Raw genomic sequence first — 15,779 nt, 5'->3', positions numbered from 1 at the left:
CTCCAATCATGCTGGACCAGAAAGGGTCTCCCCAAAATGTTCTCATAGAGTTGGAAACAGATAATTGTCACAAAATGTCTACATTAGTCTGTGTAGTATAAAAACCACAATGGCCAATTGTTGGTGTCGCTGTTGAAGTGTATTTTGTGTGTAGTGAAACTTACAATATTCATGAGGGCCAAGATGTACTGCTCGATGTCCTTGCGACCATGGTAGCCCACCATCATCTTGTCAGCGACCACCAGCGTCTCCACGTAGCGCTCCCAGCTCACCGAGCGCTTCAGTGGCAACTGGCCTCGACCAACATGATGAGGAGGTGTCTTTAGCGTCCTCTGCCACCATGATGAGCTCTTCATAGACTTCTCATCTAAAGAACAGAATGCACATTTTAAGAATACCACACACATCGCATATTCTCTCAATTAAGCCATAAGAATGATTTCTGAAAAACAACTTTCCAAGAATATTGGTTGGATAAGGGCTTAATTCAATGCTATTTTAGGTTTTATTTGTCATAAAATGAATCATATATTTACTCAGCAACGCCCTGTAACACAGGCTTGATCACACGTGGGAACACCACCACAGTCCAAGTGCAGCTGGCCATGTGGTTTGACTCTGGAGCTGCTACTTATAAAACTAGCCAGAATGTTTCCTATTCTTACCAATGACTCCACATGTTTGGCCCTTGTACTGATGGCGGAGCGATGAGCGCTTATAAACAACATGGGGGCGCTCTTCAGCTTGGTCTCCTCTCTCTGATTTGGTTTGGTTCGCTGATGAAATAAGGGGTTCAATCAGGTACTCTTCTCCCCAAGCAACAATCACCCCCTGCTGCAAGGGACAAAAGAACACGATCACATCAAACCTAACTGTAAATAGCAATGCTATGCCAGTCAATGTGAATCGTTTGGTACTTTGGTAAACTTGATTTTAAGGGTTTGATGCAGTGGTCCACTTTTTTTCCCTCCTTTTGAGGAAGACATTTGGTTGAAATTCTTTCATTTCAACTTTAAATATAAGATGAAATAACAACCACAAATTAAAATAGAAGTAATATCCATCAATCCATGATCTTGATCACTTATTCCCAGGCTCTTTGTTGGAAAGCACATACAGTATGAACGGGTCACATGTAACACATTCAAACAAAACCATGTGAAAGCATGCATGAGAAGAACGAGATGAACCCGTCACACACAGGGTGACAACACTTTTGATTCTGTTTAGATGTGCCCGCTTCTACTCAGAGCCAGCATCTCCGTTCCATCCACTGCGGCAGCTATCAAAGAGCATCTACCGTAATCCCATAATAAAGTTAGTGATGCTCCCATGGACATACCACCCGCTCGCTGGATGAATGTGTTCATGCTGGCCTGCCCAACAGCAATTAAGTGTGCGGTTTATTAACGCTTTGTGAACACATCTAATCCTCAGACGCGCATGCGAGTGTTATTGCGGGGCCTGCTGTGTGTGGTGAGAGGATACACAGATACACTGAGATTTGACTGTAGGAAAATGCACTTGGCCAAATAAAATGGTGGTCACATTTGCACAAGTCCACGCATCTCCACCGCAATGACTCTCAACGTCCACACATCTCCGCTGTCTCAGCAAGTATATGACAGCACTCTGTAGTGGTGTCCTTTGGTGACTACAACTCAGCTGAAATAATAGTTTACAAAAGTATATACAAACCTACAAGTGCTTTGGAGTGTTTCAAGGGGTTACAAACTGGTCTTTAATGTATATTTAAGTTTTTACTAAGGTGTGCTGTCCACCACTGAAGCTTGACATAATGACCTCTTCCATTTTTCAAACTGTGTTTGAACCACTTTTAGAGACACCTGTTCAGCAGTGTAAAGCAACTAGGTATTTTCTACAATTTTCAGAGCCTTTAGATGTGTTCTCTTTGTGGTTTGATGTTGGGATAATGTATAAAGGGTTTTTACTTACTTTAGCTTGCTCTCTGTGTTCCCCTGGCCCATTCTGTGCAACACTTGTGGGGGGTTTTAACATACTTCGTCTTCCCCTGACATTCGACAGCGTGTAAGTTGCGTTCATTGAAGAATAGGATTTACACAGTCAGGACTTTGGAACCAATTAGTAAATTCAAGCGTGCTAACTAATCGATCTGAAGATGGGCCAATCTTGAATTAAACAATACTTATTGTAAAGTCAAACCCTACTTTTCACAGGGGACTGGGACAGGTTAACAAATAGCCAAAACTTGCTTATAATTGGCGACCGAAAAAAAAAAAAAATCAAACAAAGCTTAAATAAAAAAAAAACTAAAAAAATATTTATTTTTTCTAATACGATTGTATATGCTCTGAAACCTTGAAGTATGTTTGTTGAAATTGTTCTATTTTGCGAAACTGATCAATAACATATTTGACCAAACAGCCAATTATTACATTCCAGCCAGTCACTGATTTTGCATGACGCAAAATATCTGCCATACCGACCAGGCCGGTCAGATCTGTGTGAACTCTACTGAAGACTCAAATTTGTCCTTATTTGTGAAAGTGAGTGTAGATAATTGTTTTTCTATGTGTCCTGCGATTATCAGGCGACCCGTCAAAATTCAAGAGGATAGGCATGACAGAAAATGGATAGATAATGGTGAAAAGTTGACCCTAAAAATTCCATTTCCATTACTTTACATGCTGTAAATGTATCCTAAATTTAGAGTCCAATTATTTTATTCAGTTTACTCATTTCACTTTTTAATTCTTCAACCACACTCAGCATATAAAAACAAAAACAAAACTTGATGGCTGCACACTTACAAGGCCATTACAGTTGCTGAGGGCCACTTTGCTGGAATGCGGCTGGTCCTGGAGGTGTCCTACATAATGACAGTGGGTAGAGTAAGGATGACTCCAAGCTAGTTTGCCTCTTTTCCAGTACTCCACCCTAAACTGGCGGGATAACAAGCCACCCTGCAGCGTCAGATTCAGCAGGAAGTTGTTGCGTGATGTAGATAGCTGGTAGTAGAGCTGAGAGATAGGCAAAAGTTAGGCTTGAATGTAAGTGACAATTTCATTGATTAAAAAAAAAGCGATCTTACAGAAGTGTCAATTGATGTCGTTTCTTCTGTGCTGCGTCTTCTTCTATGGTACTGCGAGGCTTTCTTGTGTAGCGTCTCTCCATCGGGTCCTACGCGTACTGGAATTGCAATCTCAAACTGGCCAAGACTGGACAGGAAGGCAGCTATGGAAGGAGACAAAATGAAGGTGTAAAACTGAAATAAGATCACTCAGAGTTCAGATTTATCACACTTTTAATATCAAGTCACTGATCGTTTGTTGATGACAAAGAGCTCGTGACTGCGATCGGTACACTCGCAACTTCTCAGGCCTTGTCACAGGGCTATAGAAATCCATATATTCTCCCCTCTTTGTGTGTAAAAAAAATTCAGCTTACATAGGTTTGTTTATTGGGAAAAAAAAAGTGCTGCTACACGTATCCGCATTGTTAAGTTTTATTCATTTAAAAGCATGCTAGGCGGTAGTACTGTTCCCAAATTCTGTCCAATCAGAAAGAACTTCCGTCTTAACGTTACCAGCGTTGGCATCTTCGGCAGAAAACAGACTAGAGTGATGACGTAAAACTCCGGTTTACGATTGCCACACACAAATGCTTAAAGTATGGCAAATCTTCAATTTTTGAGACTTTCGTTTTTATGACAAAACAAAAAAAATCCCGAGCACGTAAAGCGGAACCCTGGCTACAGGTAGATTATGTCTCAGTGTGTTGGTGCAAGTGCATGTTTTACTGTAAGTCTCACTGTTTTTTGTTTTTGTCCAGTCCTTTTTATGATTAAAAGTGATATTTTTATTTATTTTCAAAACGGATCCAAACGATCAGAGAAACGATGTACAGTCTAACGTTCAAATAAAACATTGCCTATCCTGTCCGCCGCAAACTTGCCCAAAAGCAGGGTGTTCTGGAGTTTAGATGTGCAAGCAGTGTTGCTTGTGCTCACTACAGTAGTGTATTTGTTGCTGTTACCTGTGGCTGCAATCAAAGCTGGATGCTTTGCATTTATGTGGTCGGCTAAACTTCAGCTGCTTCCATAGTAAGCAAGCTCTTTCTTGTATAGAATGCAAACTATTCTACCGTTCCACCATGTTTTATACGTCTTTCTTCTGCCTCTGAACTTGCTCTCCCATCCACCACAGGGGCCTTAACAAAGTGACAGCCAATCAGTGTCCACTTCAGGGTGTGATTGACATACAGTATGTTTTAATAACCTCAACAACTCAAGCACAAGAAGCTTGATCCATAAAAATGGATCTAATCAGCATACAGAAAGCTTAAAATTTAGAGAACACGAATTTGATTAAGGCAGTTAAATAAAATTAATGCTTTAACTGTGACTGTATTTGATTGATCACAGTTAATGTGTTAATCTGACAACCCTTTGGACAATCATTGACACACAGGCTGGCTCTCCTACAATATAAAGAAGGATATTCTCATGGTTACCCTGAAACTATATAGTGTACTGTACAGTACTTCCAGTCTGTTCCAATTTTTACTAGCGTTTGATGAAAGAGATTTACAATCTACTGAACACAATAGGCAATATTAGTTGCAGAAACTGGAGTTTCACAGAAAATGTGGCCTTCTTTCCTCCAAGGTTTGGCGGCATCCAGAGAGCAGCAGCAAACTCAGATCGTAAAACATGATCATCATTTTTTTTAAAAGTATTTCCTCTTCTCACAGACAATGGGAGAGGTGCTATTATTATGGGAATAAATAGTAAGGTGTTTATTATTGGTCAGTGTCTTTACGTTCCATGGATGACAGTTAACAAGACCTCACAAGAATAAACGCCACAAACTTACAAAACGTCTTAGTCACAAACAGGCCAACTATTAAACCTAGACATATGGCAGCAAACACACATGACTCTAATTTAATTCACATCAATTTAAAAAGATCCTTATGAAATACTGCTGGAAGTCAAAAGAAAAAAAAAGATGAACTACGTAACAAGCGTGTCTGTGTTGCCTTTAGAGTTGCCTCGAGTCACGTAGCAATAAATACTCAACAGATGTTGCAATTCAGTGAGGTGTTTGGGTACTTAAACAGAACAACACCGTGTCTTAACCACATTCATCCAATTAGCAGGAGACATTTACATGCATGGTTAGACAGTGATGACAGCTCTCATGTCCATATATTGATTGGTTGCACATGATTCCACAGGCATGTGGACACACCCTTTGACTTCATATAAAAAAAAAGTGTGACAGTTAACATCTGCTTTAAACGCTTTCGATGTTTTCTGATGAAGCTGTGTGGTTTTTGCGCTGGCCTTATCTGCATAAGAAAATATTTAGTTTTACTTTTCAACATCCCGACAACTGAAAAAAGATGTCCCTTCATTTATTGAACATGTTATAGGGCCTGTTAATTTTAGCAAATGTTTGGAAATTACATGTTGTAGTTTCATTTTTCTTTCATAAAATGTTTAGAATTTTAATTTAAAAAATATTGCATTCTCTTTATCGATGCACTATTTGAAAATTTGGGGAAGTTTTTGGTTTAACTCTAGTGATATCAGTTATTATGATCTTTTGTTTGCTTTTCCATGACACACAGGGTTGATGTCTGACAGTAGCAGTTTAAGAACTACCTTTTCAGTGATACGTTTTCAGAGATCAAGCTCTCAAACTGTCATCAAGACGTCTTCCTAATTTCTTTAAGAGACTTGTTTTCCATGTCTGATTTCTCAGTCCAGTTTCTATAGCTAGATTTCTGAGTCTAGTTTCTCCATGTCGAGTTCCCAATGCTTGCTGTGGTTCTGCTGGATAAAAACTTTACATTTCTCTACTTCCGGGTGCTGTCTGCTTCTAGGTCCACACTCTGCTCTTCATGGGACACTTACTCATAAATGCTCCCAAACGTCTACAAGCAGGGCATCACCTTTGTTTCTCTTATCAAGGGTGGAAGGAAATAATGTCAATGGAAAATGGTCCTCCTGCATGCGGGGCATGAGGTCAACAGCCTCTCAGACCAAAAGCCTTTTTGGAAACAATAGTGACAAGAGCTGTAATCTACAGTAATATTTTTCTTACAACATTAAATGCAGAGGGAGTTTTCTGTTCCACAATCAAATTGTCACAGTAGTGAGGTGGAACATTTGCAAAAGTACCACCCTTATTAGAGAAGATGAAAACGGAATCACAATGTTGTAAATCATTACTTCATGAATCAAGTTATCGCTAAGATTTGCTTTCCTCTTATTTTCAAGTGATGGGTTTATTAGTGCATTTGTTAGCATGAAACTGTTCCCTTGTTCCAATGTAGCCAACTGAGCAGAGTGAGAACATCAGTGAGCCGCGGGCATGTATGCATGCATCATTCTTCATCATACCATCCAAAAATGTTCCCCAAGATGTTGATTAATCTTTTCTAAAGATATCTTGAATGGTTTTGGGCTGGTGTAGTCACAAGGTGACGTTTTGGCGCCGCTACTCTTGGAAGGACTGAGCTAATATAATTCATGGTGATTAGCATGCACTCTATCAACTTGTGGCACTCAGCTGTACCAGTGGGCCATCGTTTTAGCATGCTACACTCCTAATCCTGAGACTTTTTCACAGCTCTCAATTTATGTGGAAACTGAAAAGAGCTTTTACAGTTACAGTTTTACAGTTACAGGTTTGCATGTGATTACATTGTTGTCCCAGGATAAATTATTTAGTACGGTTAAATGCTGATAGTGTTCGTTTAGAAATTGTAAATATGTGTGTTCATATAGAAGCTGCTAAGGAAAGCTTGAAAACGGGGGTTCTACTAAACAAGCATGGCACACATTTAGGACAATTGGCTGTGATGGGGTCAGAGGTCATGTTTAGGAAATATACAATTACACCCTTGTTCAGGATAACGAGACATATACACTCTGGAAAATTATTTCTTTGCCTTTGGGGGATTTTGGTAACTCTAGACCCAAGCGTATGTGGGGGGGGGGCACCCAGTGACATGGTTCTGTAGGCGAGATGTGAGGTGGGCGGCCATGCGTCTGTTCTACAAATGTCAGATTTGTGAGGGGAGTATGCTGGAGTCAGGAAACGCAGGGGAGGTGCGGGAGTCAAGCCTGTAGGTCTTTGGTGTGCATGAGCCCTCAACCATTTGATAATGCCTGTGGGATCTGAACTTTAGCTCAGCTCAGCCCTTCGTCAGAATATCAGCAATTATGCAAGATAAATCCAAATTACAAAATGATCAAACGTGTTGAAGTGAATATTTTGACCGTATATATCACTTGTATATTAAATGCCCTTTGATTGCATCTCACCCTAAGTCATCTTGGTTGGGCTCCATCATTCTTCTGTGACCTTATGGAGGATGAGTAGTATAAAAAAATACAAGGATGTTTAATTAAATCTTTTTACATCTATAGCTACTGTCGTGTTAAAAATATGATTACAGATGTTAGACAAGTATGTCAAATGTGTGGATTATCTGAGATTGTTAGACTTAAAATGTAATATTCCAAATAACTGGCATAGCTGTTTTGTGTTTTTTTTTAATTTTTTTTTTTATAATTCCAGCTCTAAGGGCTCTTTTGTTTATTTAACTAGTTTTGCATGCAAGTTTTTTCAAGCTTTGCCTAAATATGAATGAACACAGGTAGGTGAGCCTGGAGGATGAAACCTCCCTGACGGGGATCCTGTTTGGGTTTACAGAGAGCTGCTAAGTCGTAACAGACTTCTCTCACCTTGTGACTGAGCAAACTCATCTCTGCGACCTCCTGCGACCTCCGCGGCAGCCATGACAACAACAGTGCAGATCAAAGCAGTCCTCCATAGCGTTTCCATGGTTACTACAGTAGTAGCTATAGTAACAGAATTCAGTGCAGTGGTCCCCGGGCCTCGGTCCCAACATGTCTCCTGCCCTCTCTGGCGCCCCCTCGCCTAGCAGTGGGACAGCTCAACGTTGCGATTGGCCACGGGCTCCGGAAGTGTTGAGTCGGACATGGCAGCCTCTCTCGAGCGTCTCTCAAGTAATGATGGAGGCCTCTTGCTGTGAACAGATCCAGGTGGAAACCAGTTTGGAGGCAAAAGTAGGCTCCTCGCAGCCCTATAATGGAAAAAAGTTCAACTACATGAGTGAAACTGGAAAAAGTCATGGAACAAGGTAAATGTATGCTTTGTCAGAAATAGCAGTTCTACAATCCCAAAGTAAAAGAGTCATGACTTTAAGCTCACCACCGACTATTGCATGTCTCAGAGCTAATCAATCCTGGCTTTGGCAAAGACCAGACTCCTTATCTTTCACTCTGATGGTCAAAGACAACAGCAAGTTCAAACCTGAGGCCCCCTGGGCCTCACTCCTTAAGCCGCCTGCCCACCGGAAAGAGTTCAAACACAAAGAAAGCATTGATGCTGTGAAAAGCTGTGCTTAATGCCCAAACACGGACTTAAGTGGGTATTATGTCAGAGATCTGGGGGGAAAATGAGCCAATTTGAGAGGAGCAGCAGGTTGCCATCACCGCGATGCCGGCTGGCTGTGCAGTTGGTTGCATGGCTGAGTGAGTTGCAGGCTGAATGCTTGACTGTGCGGCTTCTAATTGGCTGGCATTAAGACAAGTCGATGGCAACTGGATACCATGTGATACTAAGGGGAAATGTTGAAGGGAGCCAATAAAGATTCCGTCAACCGCAAGGCTACATTTTTCTGTGTCTATAATTATTTTTCACCAAGCAAAAAAAAAAAAAAAAAAAAAAAAAAAAAAAAAAAATATATATATATATATATATATATATATATATATATATATATATATATATATATATATATATATATATATTTTTTTTTTTTTTTAATTATATTTTATTCGATTTTTTTTCATTTGTATCAAAAAACTTGCTATTTGATCAAATATTCTGTAGGATATCGGAAGACAAAAAACATTTTTTTCTCTTGTACTCAGCCAGTTATAGGAATACAGTATTGGAAAACACGTTGAATAAAAACTAGGATGAGGAGTCTCAGTTTCATAGGGACTCCTTTCTGTGATTGGACTCTCACTTTTCCCACTCAACATTGCAGTGTCAGCTAAACTCCTACACTTCTCACTCCTCGAAAAGTTTGCCCCTCCCTCCCTTTCCTTCTTGCCTCAAAGCAGTCTGGGGAAGAGAAGAGCAAACGGAGACGCCACACGGGCCCAGATGGCTGGAAGCTCACCAACTGCAGCCAAAGGTAATCGGAAGCAGATGGGAAACCTTTTGGTGACGAGAGCAGGGGAGCAAGTTTCCTCGTGAAAAGGTGGGGGGGGTCACAGCAAAGCCCTGGAGAATGGAAGAGAGACAGCCGAGTGCGAGCTGCTTAGGCAGCTGAGAGAAACGTTCTTTAGTGTTAATTGGCTGAATATAGGACGAGGGAATAGCCCCGTATACATTATTGTCATGTGGTCATTCTAAGCAGCACAGGGATGGGATGGTAAAAGAGGGCTGAGGTAAAACTGAGTGCTCTTTGTACTGCTGCTGCGTCCCTTCTACATTTTGTGGAAGAAGTGAAAGTCTTTCTCTTCCCCTCCCTCAGGCTTTCTCCCAGTCATTTCCTGCACAAGCCCGAGTCAAGTACGTTTCATTACCTCTGCTCTCACTCTCGATTTATGGAGGGGCTTATTAAACTTGCAGCTTGATATCAAGTGCTTTTCATTACCTCAACTCTCATCTTGTTTTTTTTAGACCTAGAAGGGGAAACAAGACCTCCCCAATGAAGTCGCCTTTTAAGTCAGGCTTCTTAAAACGATTTGTGGACGCATAACAAGATACATGCGCTATTTCTCAAAACCTCCCTGAGTAAGATTCTACCATATGCAAAGATGTCGGGCATCTTGCGTGGTCCCTCAAAGGTACATGTACAGCAAATTTTACTGGATTTCTGCAAGTATCAGCAAATCCAATTTTCTTTCTTTTCAAATTCAGAGCAAATCAATTGGAACATGAAGCCACCTATTGCTAAATTATGTTATGGTGCCTCCTTTGCAAAACTGTATATGCTTTTACTTTGTTAAAAGGTTTGTATGGTGCCATTTTAAACTTTCCACGGTTAACTATAAATAAATATCATCTTTGGCAGGATGGCAAGTTCATTTTTTTGGAAACATTAGTTTTGATGACATCTTAGCCCAGAAGTAAGACGCCTTGCTTGCTAAAACCCGCTTTTAACCGTGCATCTGTCATTTCATTTTCATAACATTGAGTATTTACTGTTATATGACATGGTGTATATTTAGTCTGCATGAGCAATACGGGGGTGGTATTCAATTAGTGATGTAATTAAGTGAGCAGAGCAGCGCAATCTGGCGCTGTATCGACCCATTGCTGACGTAAGACCCGCCTTCGGTGACCTCATCCGCATTTTCGGCATGCGCTTTATGACGCGAATCCTTGAATAAACTAGACTGTACGCACTGAAGTGTGTTCACGTCTGTCGATATGAGTCAATACAGACGGTGCGTCTCAGTCCGTGTATTGTTACAAGGATTCACATCATAAAGCATTACAGAAAGTGTGGAAGCTCTCACTGAGGGTGGGTGTTCCGTTAGCGACGGGTCGATATAACGAAGGATTGAAACATGAGAAGCCAATCATTTTCTCTGATCGAGCAGGGCTGGTATTGATTAATGGGCGGGAATGCTCTGAGATGGGTGAATGAAAGCAAAGGGTCGCAAATGTTCGCCAAGACGTTTGCCGACAGCTTTACTGACTTTTCTTGTCGCAAGGATATTCTGATGATGTTGAAAATTCCCTCGCGACAAGAAAAGTACAGGCATACATCTGGCAACTGTTTGGCAAACGTTTTGCCACCTTGAATGAACCCAAAACATTCACTGCCGTCAGAAACACTCGCAGTTGTTCATAACTCAGTGGAATAGTCTTTAAGATTTATGCGGCTGCCCATTGTCATTAGTGATGCAATTTTCCAGCAGATGAGCAAGATAAAAAACAGATGATGTTACATGATCTTTATTCTGTTGTTGCCGAATAAAATATGGCTAGAGATACCACTACAAATGCGGGTCCAAAGTTTGATAAATAAGACACAGATGGCAGAGCAAGTCATTTTTTCATCCAAAAATGTGATGGTAAAGGAGTACTTGGCTGAAAAAAAAAGTTTCACAATGTATACATCATTGAAAAAATGTTGAGAACCACTGGAATAGATTGTGCCAAGATTAGAGAGGAATTGGATCGTGCTGCAGACAGGCCACACAGTTTTGGGAGTAATCACAATTTGAAAAAAAAAAAGTGGGGGGTTGAAAAATTTAGACCACTCAGGGTAATTGGGTGGGAATTTAAGGCAGGGCCAAATTCTGTATGTAATAATGCTAGCGGGTGCAGAAGCTATTTGAAAATCTTTTTTTAGGAAGCCGGGGCAGCACTAAGTGAGAAATGGGATTTACAGTAAATTAAAAGTTTATGAAAAAAGAAAACAAGCTAACTACACTGTCCTTGTCTTTAACTGCCGCCAGATAGTGTGTAGCTAACTGAAAGCTAGCTCACTAATCTAAAGCATATGACCCATTCAGACTGAATTTTGTGTGCCGCAAACAGATGCTATGTGTCCCTCAGTCTCACTTTAAGTCTAGCACCCAGCCACCTCGCTCTCTCTCTCTCACTTGCCCCCCCCCCACACACACACACACAAACACGAGTCTGCTCTTTGATCAGAAACTAGCCAATGAATCTGCTTCAGGTTCAGTTTATTATTACATTAAACTGTTGGTGCAGCTTCCCTTCTTCTAATAAGACCTTGAGGCTGTAGGATCAAATGGCCCGTAGGAATGTCACAAGTCAGATGCAGCGATTCAGACTGCTTCAGCAGCAATTATTCACTCATAGCTGTCCTGAAAAAACAGACAGATATTCTCAGAGTTCTCCACGTGAAACCCCTGAACAGGTGATGGGAGTAATGCAAAGCAGAGGGAGATCCATCTCAGACTAAACTCTCACTCTGTGTCTGGTGTAAAGACAGAGGAAAATAGGGGCAGGCATCCCTCTCTCCATTTCCCCAAATAAACAGAGTGCAGATGAAAAGCGGGAACATAAACAGGCCCAAGAACCTCCAACGTGAACCCCTCACTCTGAAAATGTGCCTCGTAAATCTGAAACAATATTTAGGGAGCGCGAGAGTGCTGACTCGACATGACTGAGTCAGGCCACGGCTTTGCACACAGAGCAGAAGCTTTTATTTCTCCATCAGATGTTATTCAAATCATCAATACGAATCATCTTTAATGCGGCCATCTAAGTTGTATCGACAAAGAACTAACAGTGTTGGAAGATAGAATTGACTTCAATAGGCTACAGTAGATGCCAACGCATGACCTGGAAAGTGCTTGTCAGTGTCCTCTGGTGGAGATCACTGGCATGCCTGCAATGAAAATCTGTGCATCCAACATCCAACAGAAAACTTACATCCGTTTTCTAGAAAAGTGTTCAAGTAATTAGAAAAAATCCATACGTCTGTCGATATGTTATGCATCGTTATGAAAAAAAATATAAGCAGTCATTAAAATGGCATCTTTACACTTTAATAATTATTACATTGATTTTGTGCAGTAACCGCCAGCCCATATAAGCCGTCCCTTAAGTGGAAAGAGTGATAATATTGACAGTGATGCAAATTGATATCTAATACATACAATTTATAAAACTTTGGATTTATGTAGTATTATCCTGTCAAAATTGTCTTGGGCTTGCTGAAATTAGGATCATTTTGGTCAATTTTGCTACACTTTCTTTTTTAGAAAAATACGAGCGAGAGGAGGCTGAAAAGTCTCTTAATATAGAAAAAAATGTTCAATGTAAGCAAGACTGTGTAGACACAAAACGTAGCTCTTACACATGACCTTGCTTGTAGTGTTCACATGCATTCACATTAAATATAAGCACAGTTTTCAGAAATAAACACACAACATACTTTATGCTTTGCTTTAGTTTCAGACGGTATGAGGACCGCTTCATGACTATGGACTGGCCAGATGTTGCCCCCCCCCACACACACACACACACACACACACACACTTTACTGAGCTCCAGTGTAAACAAACAACTGTTAACATGCATTCACAGTCATGGACAATTTAGAATCTTGAGTGAAACAAACATGCATATTGTGAGAATGGATGCATGGGGGGAACAAGCAAACTCCACAGAGGAGACCCACATTCTTAAATCCGCAAGGTGGATGAACCACTCATCCACCTAACCATCTGATCAAACACAATACTTGCAGAACGCTACATGTGCAAATATTGTATCCCTAAGATCCTACATGTGAATATGGATCCACATCTATGAAGACACAAACATCGCATAAGCATTCCATCATATCAACGTAATAATTCAAAAGTCAGCTCCTAGTTGCTTCCCTAGTTAGTTTCCCCTTCAAATATGTACCTAAAGTCTTGTCAGCTGTTGGTCACCTCTTTTTGTCCCTCTGTCTGCCTGTCTCCAAAAACGCACGCAAACGAGCGCCCGCACGAGCAACCTCGCTGTCATTAGGCACCGAGGAGATACCAGCTAAATCCTTTTCGGAAAGACAGTAAATTGAATAAATGATAGCTTAAATGACATTGCAATGCATCAACACTAAAAAAAATATTAAACCCTAATGTGTAAGAAACACTAGAAATCCGACGGATGAGTCTCTAAAATCTGTACCATTGAGTCGAACATTGCGACAGAAAGAGTACCTGGACTTACTGACCTTAGTTGTCCGAGTCCTCCACACAAGTTTCCGCTGCCCCTGTTGTGTGTCTGTTTGTGTGTCGGTGCAAAGTCTCAGAGCTGAGAAGGGGCCGGCGGCCGACTGAGCTGGGCTGAGGAGACTTGACTCAGTCTCTGTCAACCCAGTATCCCGGAGCCTTCCAAAGTTAGCTATAAAGTATAAATATGCTTCCGGTTAAATCACAAAATAAAATGCAACCAGGAAATACTACCAAAGAGTGAAAGGTAGGTACTGTACTCGGGCTACACAATATTTGACGTTGTTTTCTTTCTACACAGCACTTTTCCTGCTGATCATACAGTCACATCAGGATGTTATATAAAATTCCAAATAAAATACACGTAAATACACACATATATATATATATATATATATATATATATATATATATATATATATATATATATATATATATATATATATATATATATATATATATATATATATATATATATATATATATATATATATATATATATATATATATCTTCTTTTTTCCTCTCGGATTATTTTTATTGGAAAAAAGTCTTTGCTTTCCAGTGATGGGATATATATTTTCTAAAATGCCAAAAGTGATTATTTGAAAATCCAAACAAGAGATTTAAGCATCACTGTACAGGAAACAAATAAGTGCACAATAAATATCAATAAAGAATCAGTACTTCTTGCTTTTATTTTTTTAGATGCAATTTCACTTAACTGCCACTAAAGTACATTGAGTCAGAAAAAAACAGCAACAAAATGTATTGAGCTGACATCGTGTGCTTTTGTTTTGAAACCAGTATTTCCGTTTCGATCTTCAGCTGAAGTACCCTAATGAAAATGGACTGACTGTCTGCGTCACTCTAGACGCCAGACCAGCAGCTGTCGTCAGTGAAAGACATAATGATTACACTCAAACTAAACGTGTAAATGTCAAGCAGAATCTTCTAATACATTTGAACATGTCCAGGAAGACAACTACATTTTTTTAACAACAGCATGAAGATTTAAAATCAGTTCATTTTACATCTTTGAAGATGTTGAGCCTTTATAGAAACTCCCAAACTAATTTCCAAACTAATTTACACGAAAATTGACCTGCATCAACTATGGAGAAGTTGAGCCTTTAAAGAAACTCACAAACTAATTTACACGAATATTGAGCTGCACCAAAAAATATATATTTCCAAAATGCCCATTACTTTTCTTCATTTGAACGTTATTATGAAGTGTGAAGAAATACAATAATGGTTTTCTGAAGTGTTCCTGAGCCCCTGTGGCAGTATCGTTTTAAACAAGGATGGCGTTTTTTTTAATACAATCCCGCCATTCAGTGTGGCTTCTTGCGTGTAAACATACTTATTTACATTTTACACACCACGCTAACTTCCTTGTAACTAGGATTTGAATGAAAATTACTCCAACTTTCGTGTCTATTTTTGACTATTGCAAGTTGCAACAAAGCACGTTGCAAATCTGCAAGTAGATGGTTTACAACGCGTGTTGGTAGGTATACTGTCATTTTTTCAAAAGATCAGTTTGCATTGTGGGGCTGAATACAACCGACAATGATTAAAGTGAGCCCTCATTCTCTTTACATGAGAGGAGCCAATCCGATTTAAGCTTGGGACCCTTAGTCAAAACAAGAGCCGCAGTTTGTTGATGTTATTCAAGAGCATAAAACCATGGGAATATAACCGACATTGTAGATGATGCAATTAGGCGATCGACTTTAAAGCAATTCTTAAGGTTTCATTAGGCAAACACGTCCTCTAAAAAAAAACAAGCTGAAGTTTGAAGTTCGTGTGTTGTTAGTTGCTTCGCCCCAAAAATACACTTAGTATGTATATACACAGTGTATATAAGTCCACAAGACCCAATGCACATGCGCGATGTCTACCATCTAGTGGTGAATAGTGACAACTGGTAAAAACTACCGACTACTGTAGCATTAACACAAAGGTGGAGTAAATAATGAAACATTTCGTTAAACTGAAGAGGACAGTGGGAGGACTGGTGATCAATTCAGA

The 15,779-nt window shown here is 40.0% G+C and overlaps 1 protein-coding gene across 2 annotated transcripts in view; it reads right to left on the bottom strand.

Moving 5' to 3' along the window:
• Window positions 1–13,864, bottom strand: part of adamts10 (ADAM metallopeptidase with thrombospondin type 1 motif, 10) — a 37,135-nt gene extending 23,271 nt beyond the window's left edge. Inside the window, exons 1-6 of one of the 2 annotated variants that reach the window (XM_088426606.1) lie at window positions 13,747–13,864; window positions 7,742–8,103; window positions 3,074–3,216; window positions 2,793–3,002; window positions 666–834; window positions 165–367 (exon numbers count right to left, since the gene is read on the bottom strand). In XM_088426606.1, coding sequence (XP_088282732.1) covers window positions 165–367; window positions 666–834; window positions 2,793–3,002; window positions 3,074–3,216; window positions 7,742–7,841 — 825 coding nt within the window. In that variant the 5' untranslated portion in view covers window positions 7,842–8,103; window positions 13,747–13,864. Of the gene's footprint in view, window positions 1–164; window positions 368–665; window positions 835–2,792; window positions 3,003–3,073; window positions 3,217–7,741; window positions 8,104–13,732 lie in introns of both variants that reach the window. The other variant, XM_088426607.1, reaches the window with a different exon arrangement.
• Between the last annotated feature and the right edge of the window lie 1,915 nt (window positions 13,865–15,779).

Source organism: Hippichthys cyanospilos, chromosome 10 (assembly GCF_059441005.1).
Source record: "Hippichthys cyanospilos isolate Australia breed blue-spotted pipefish chromosome 10, RoL_Hcya_1.0, whole genome shotgun sequence".
Taxonomy (NCBI): Eukaryota; Metazoa; Chordata; class Actinopteri; order Syngnathiformes; family Syngnathidae; genus Hippichthys; species Hippichthys cyanospilos.
The sequence above is the reverse complement of the archived record's forward strand: the minus strand, read 5'-3'. Positions and strand labels throughout refer to the sequence as shown.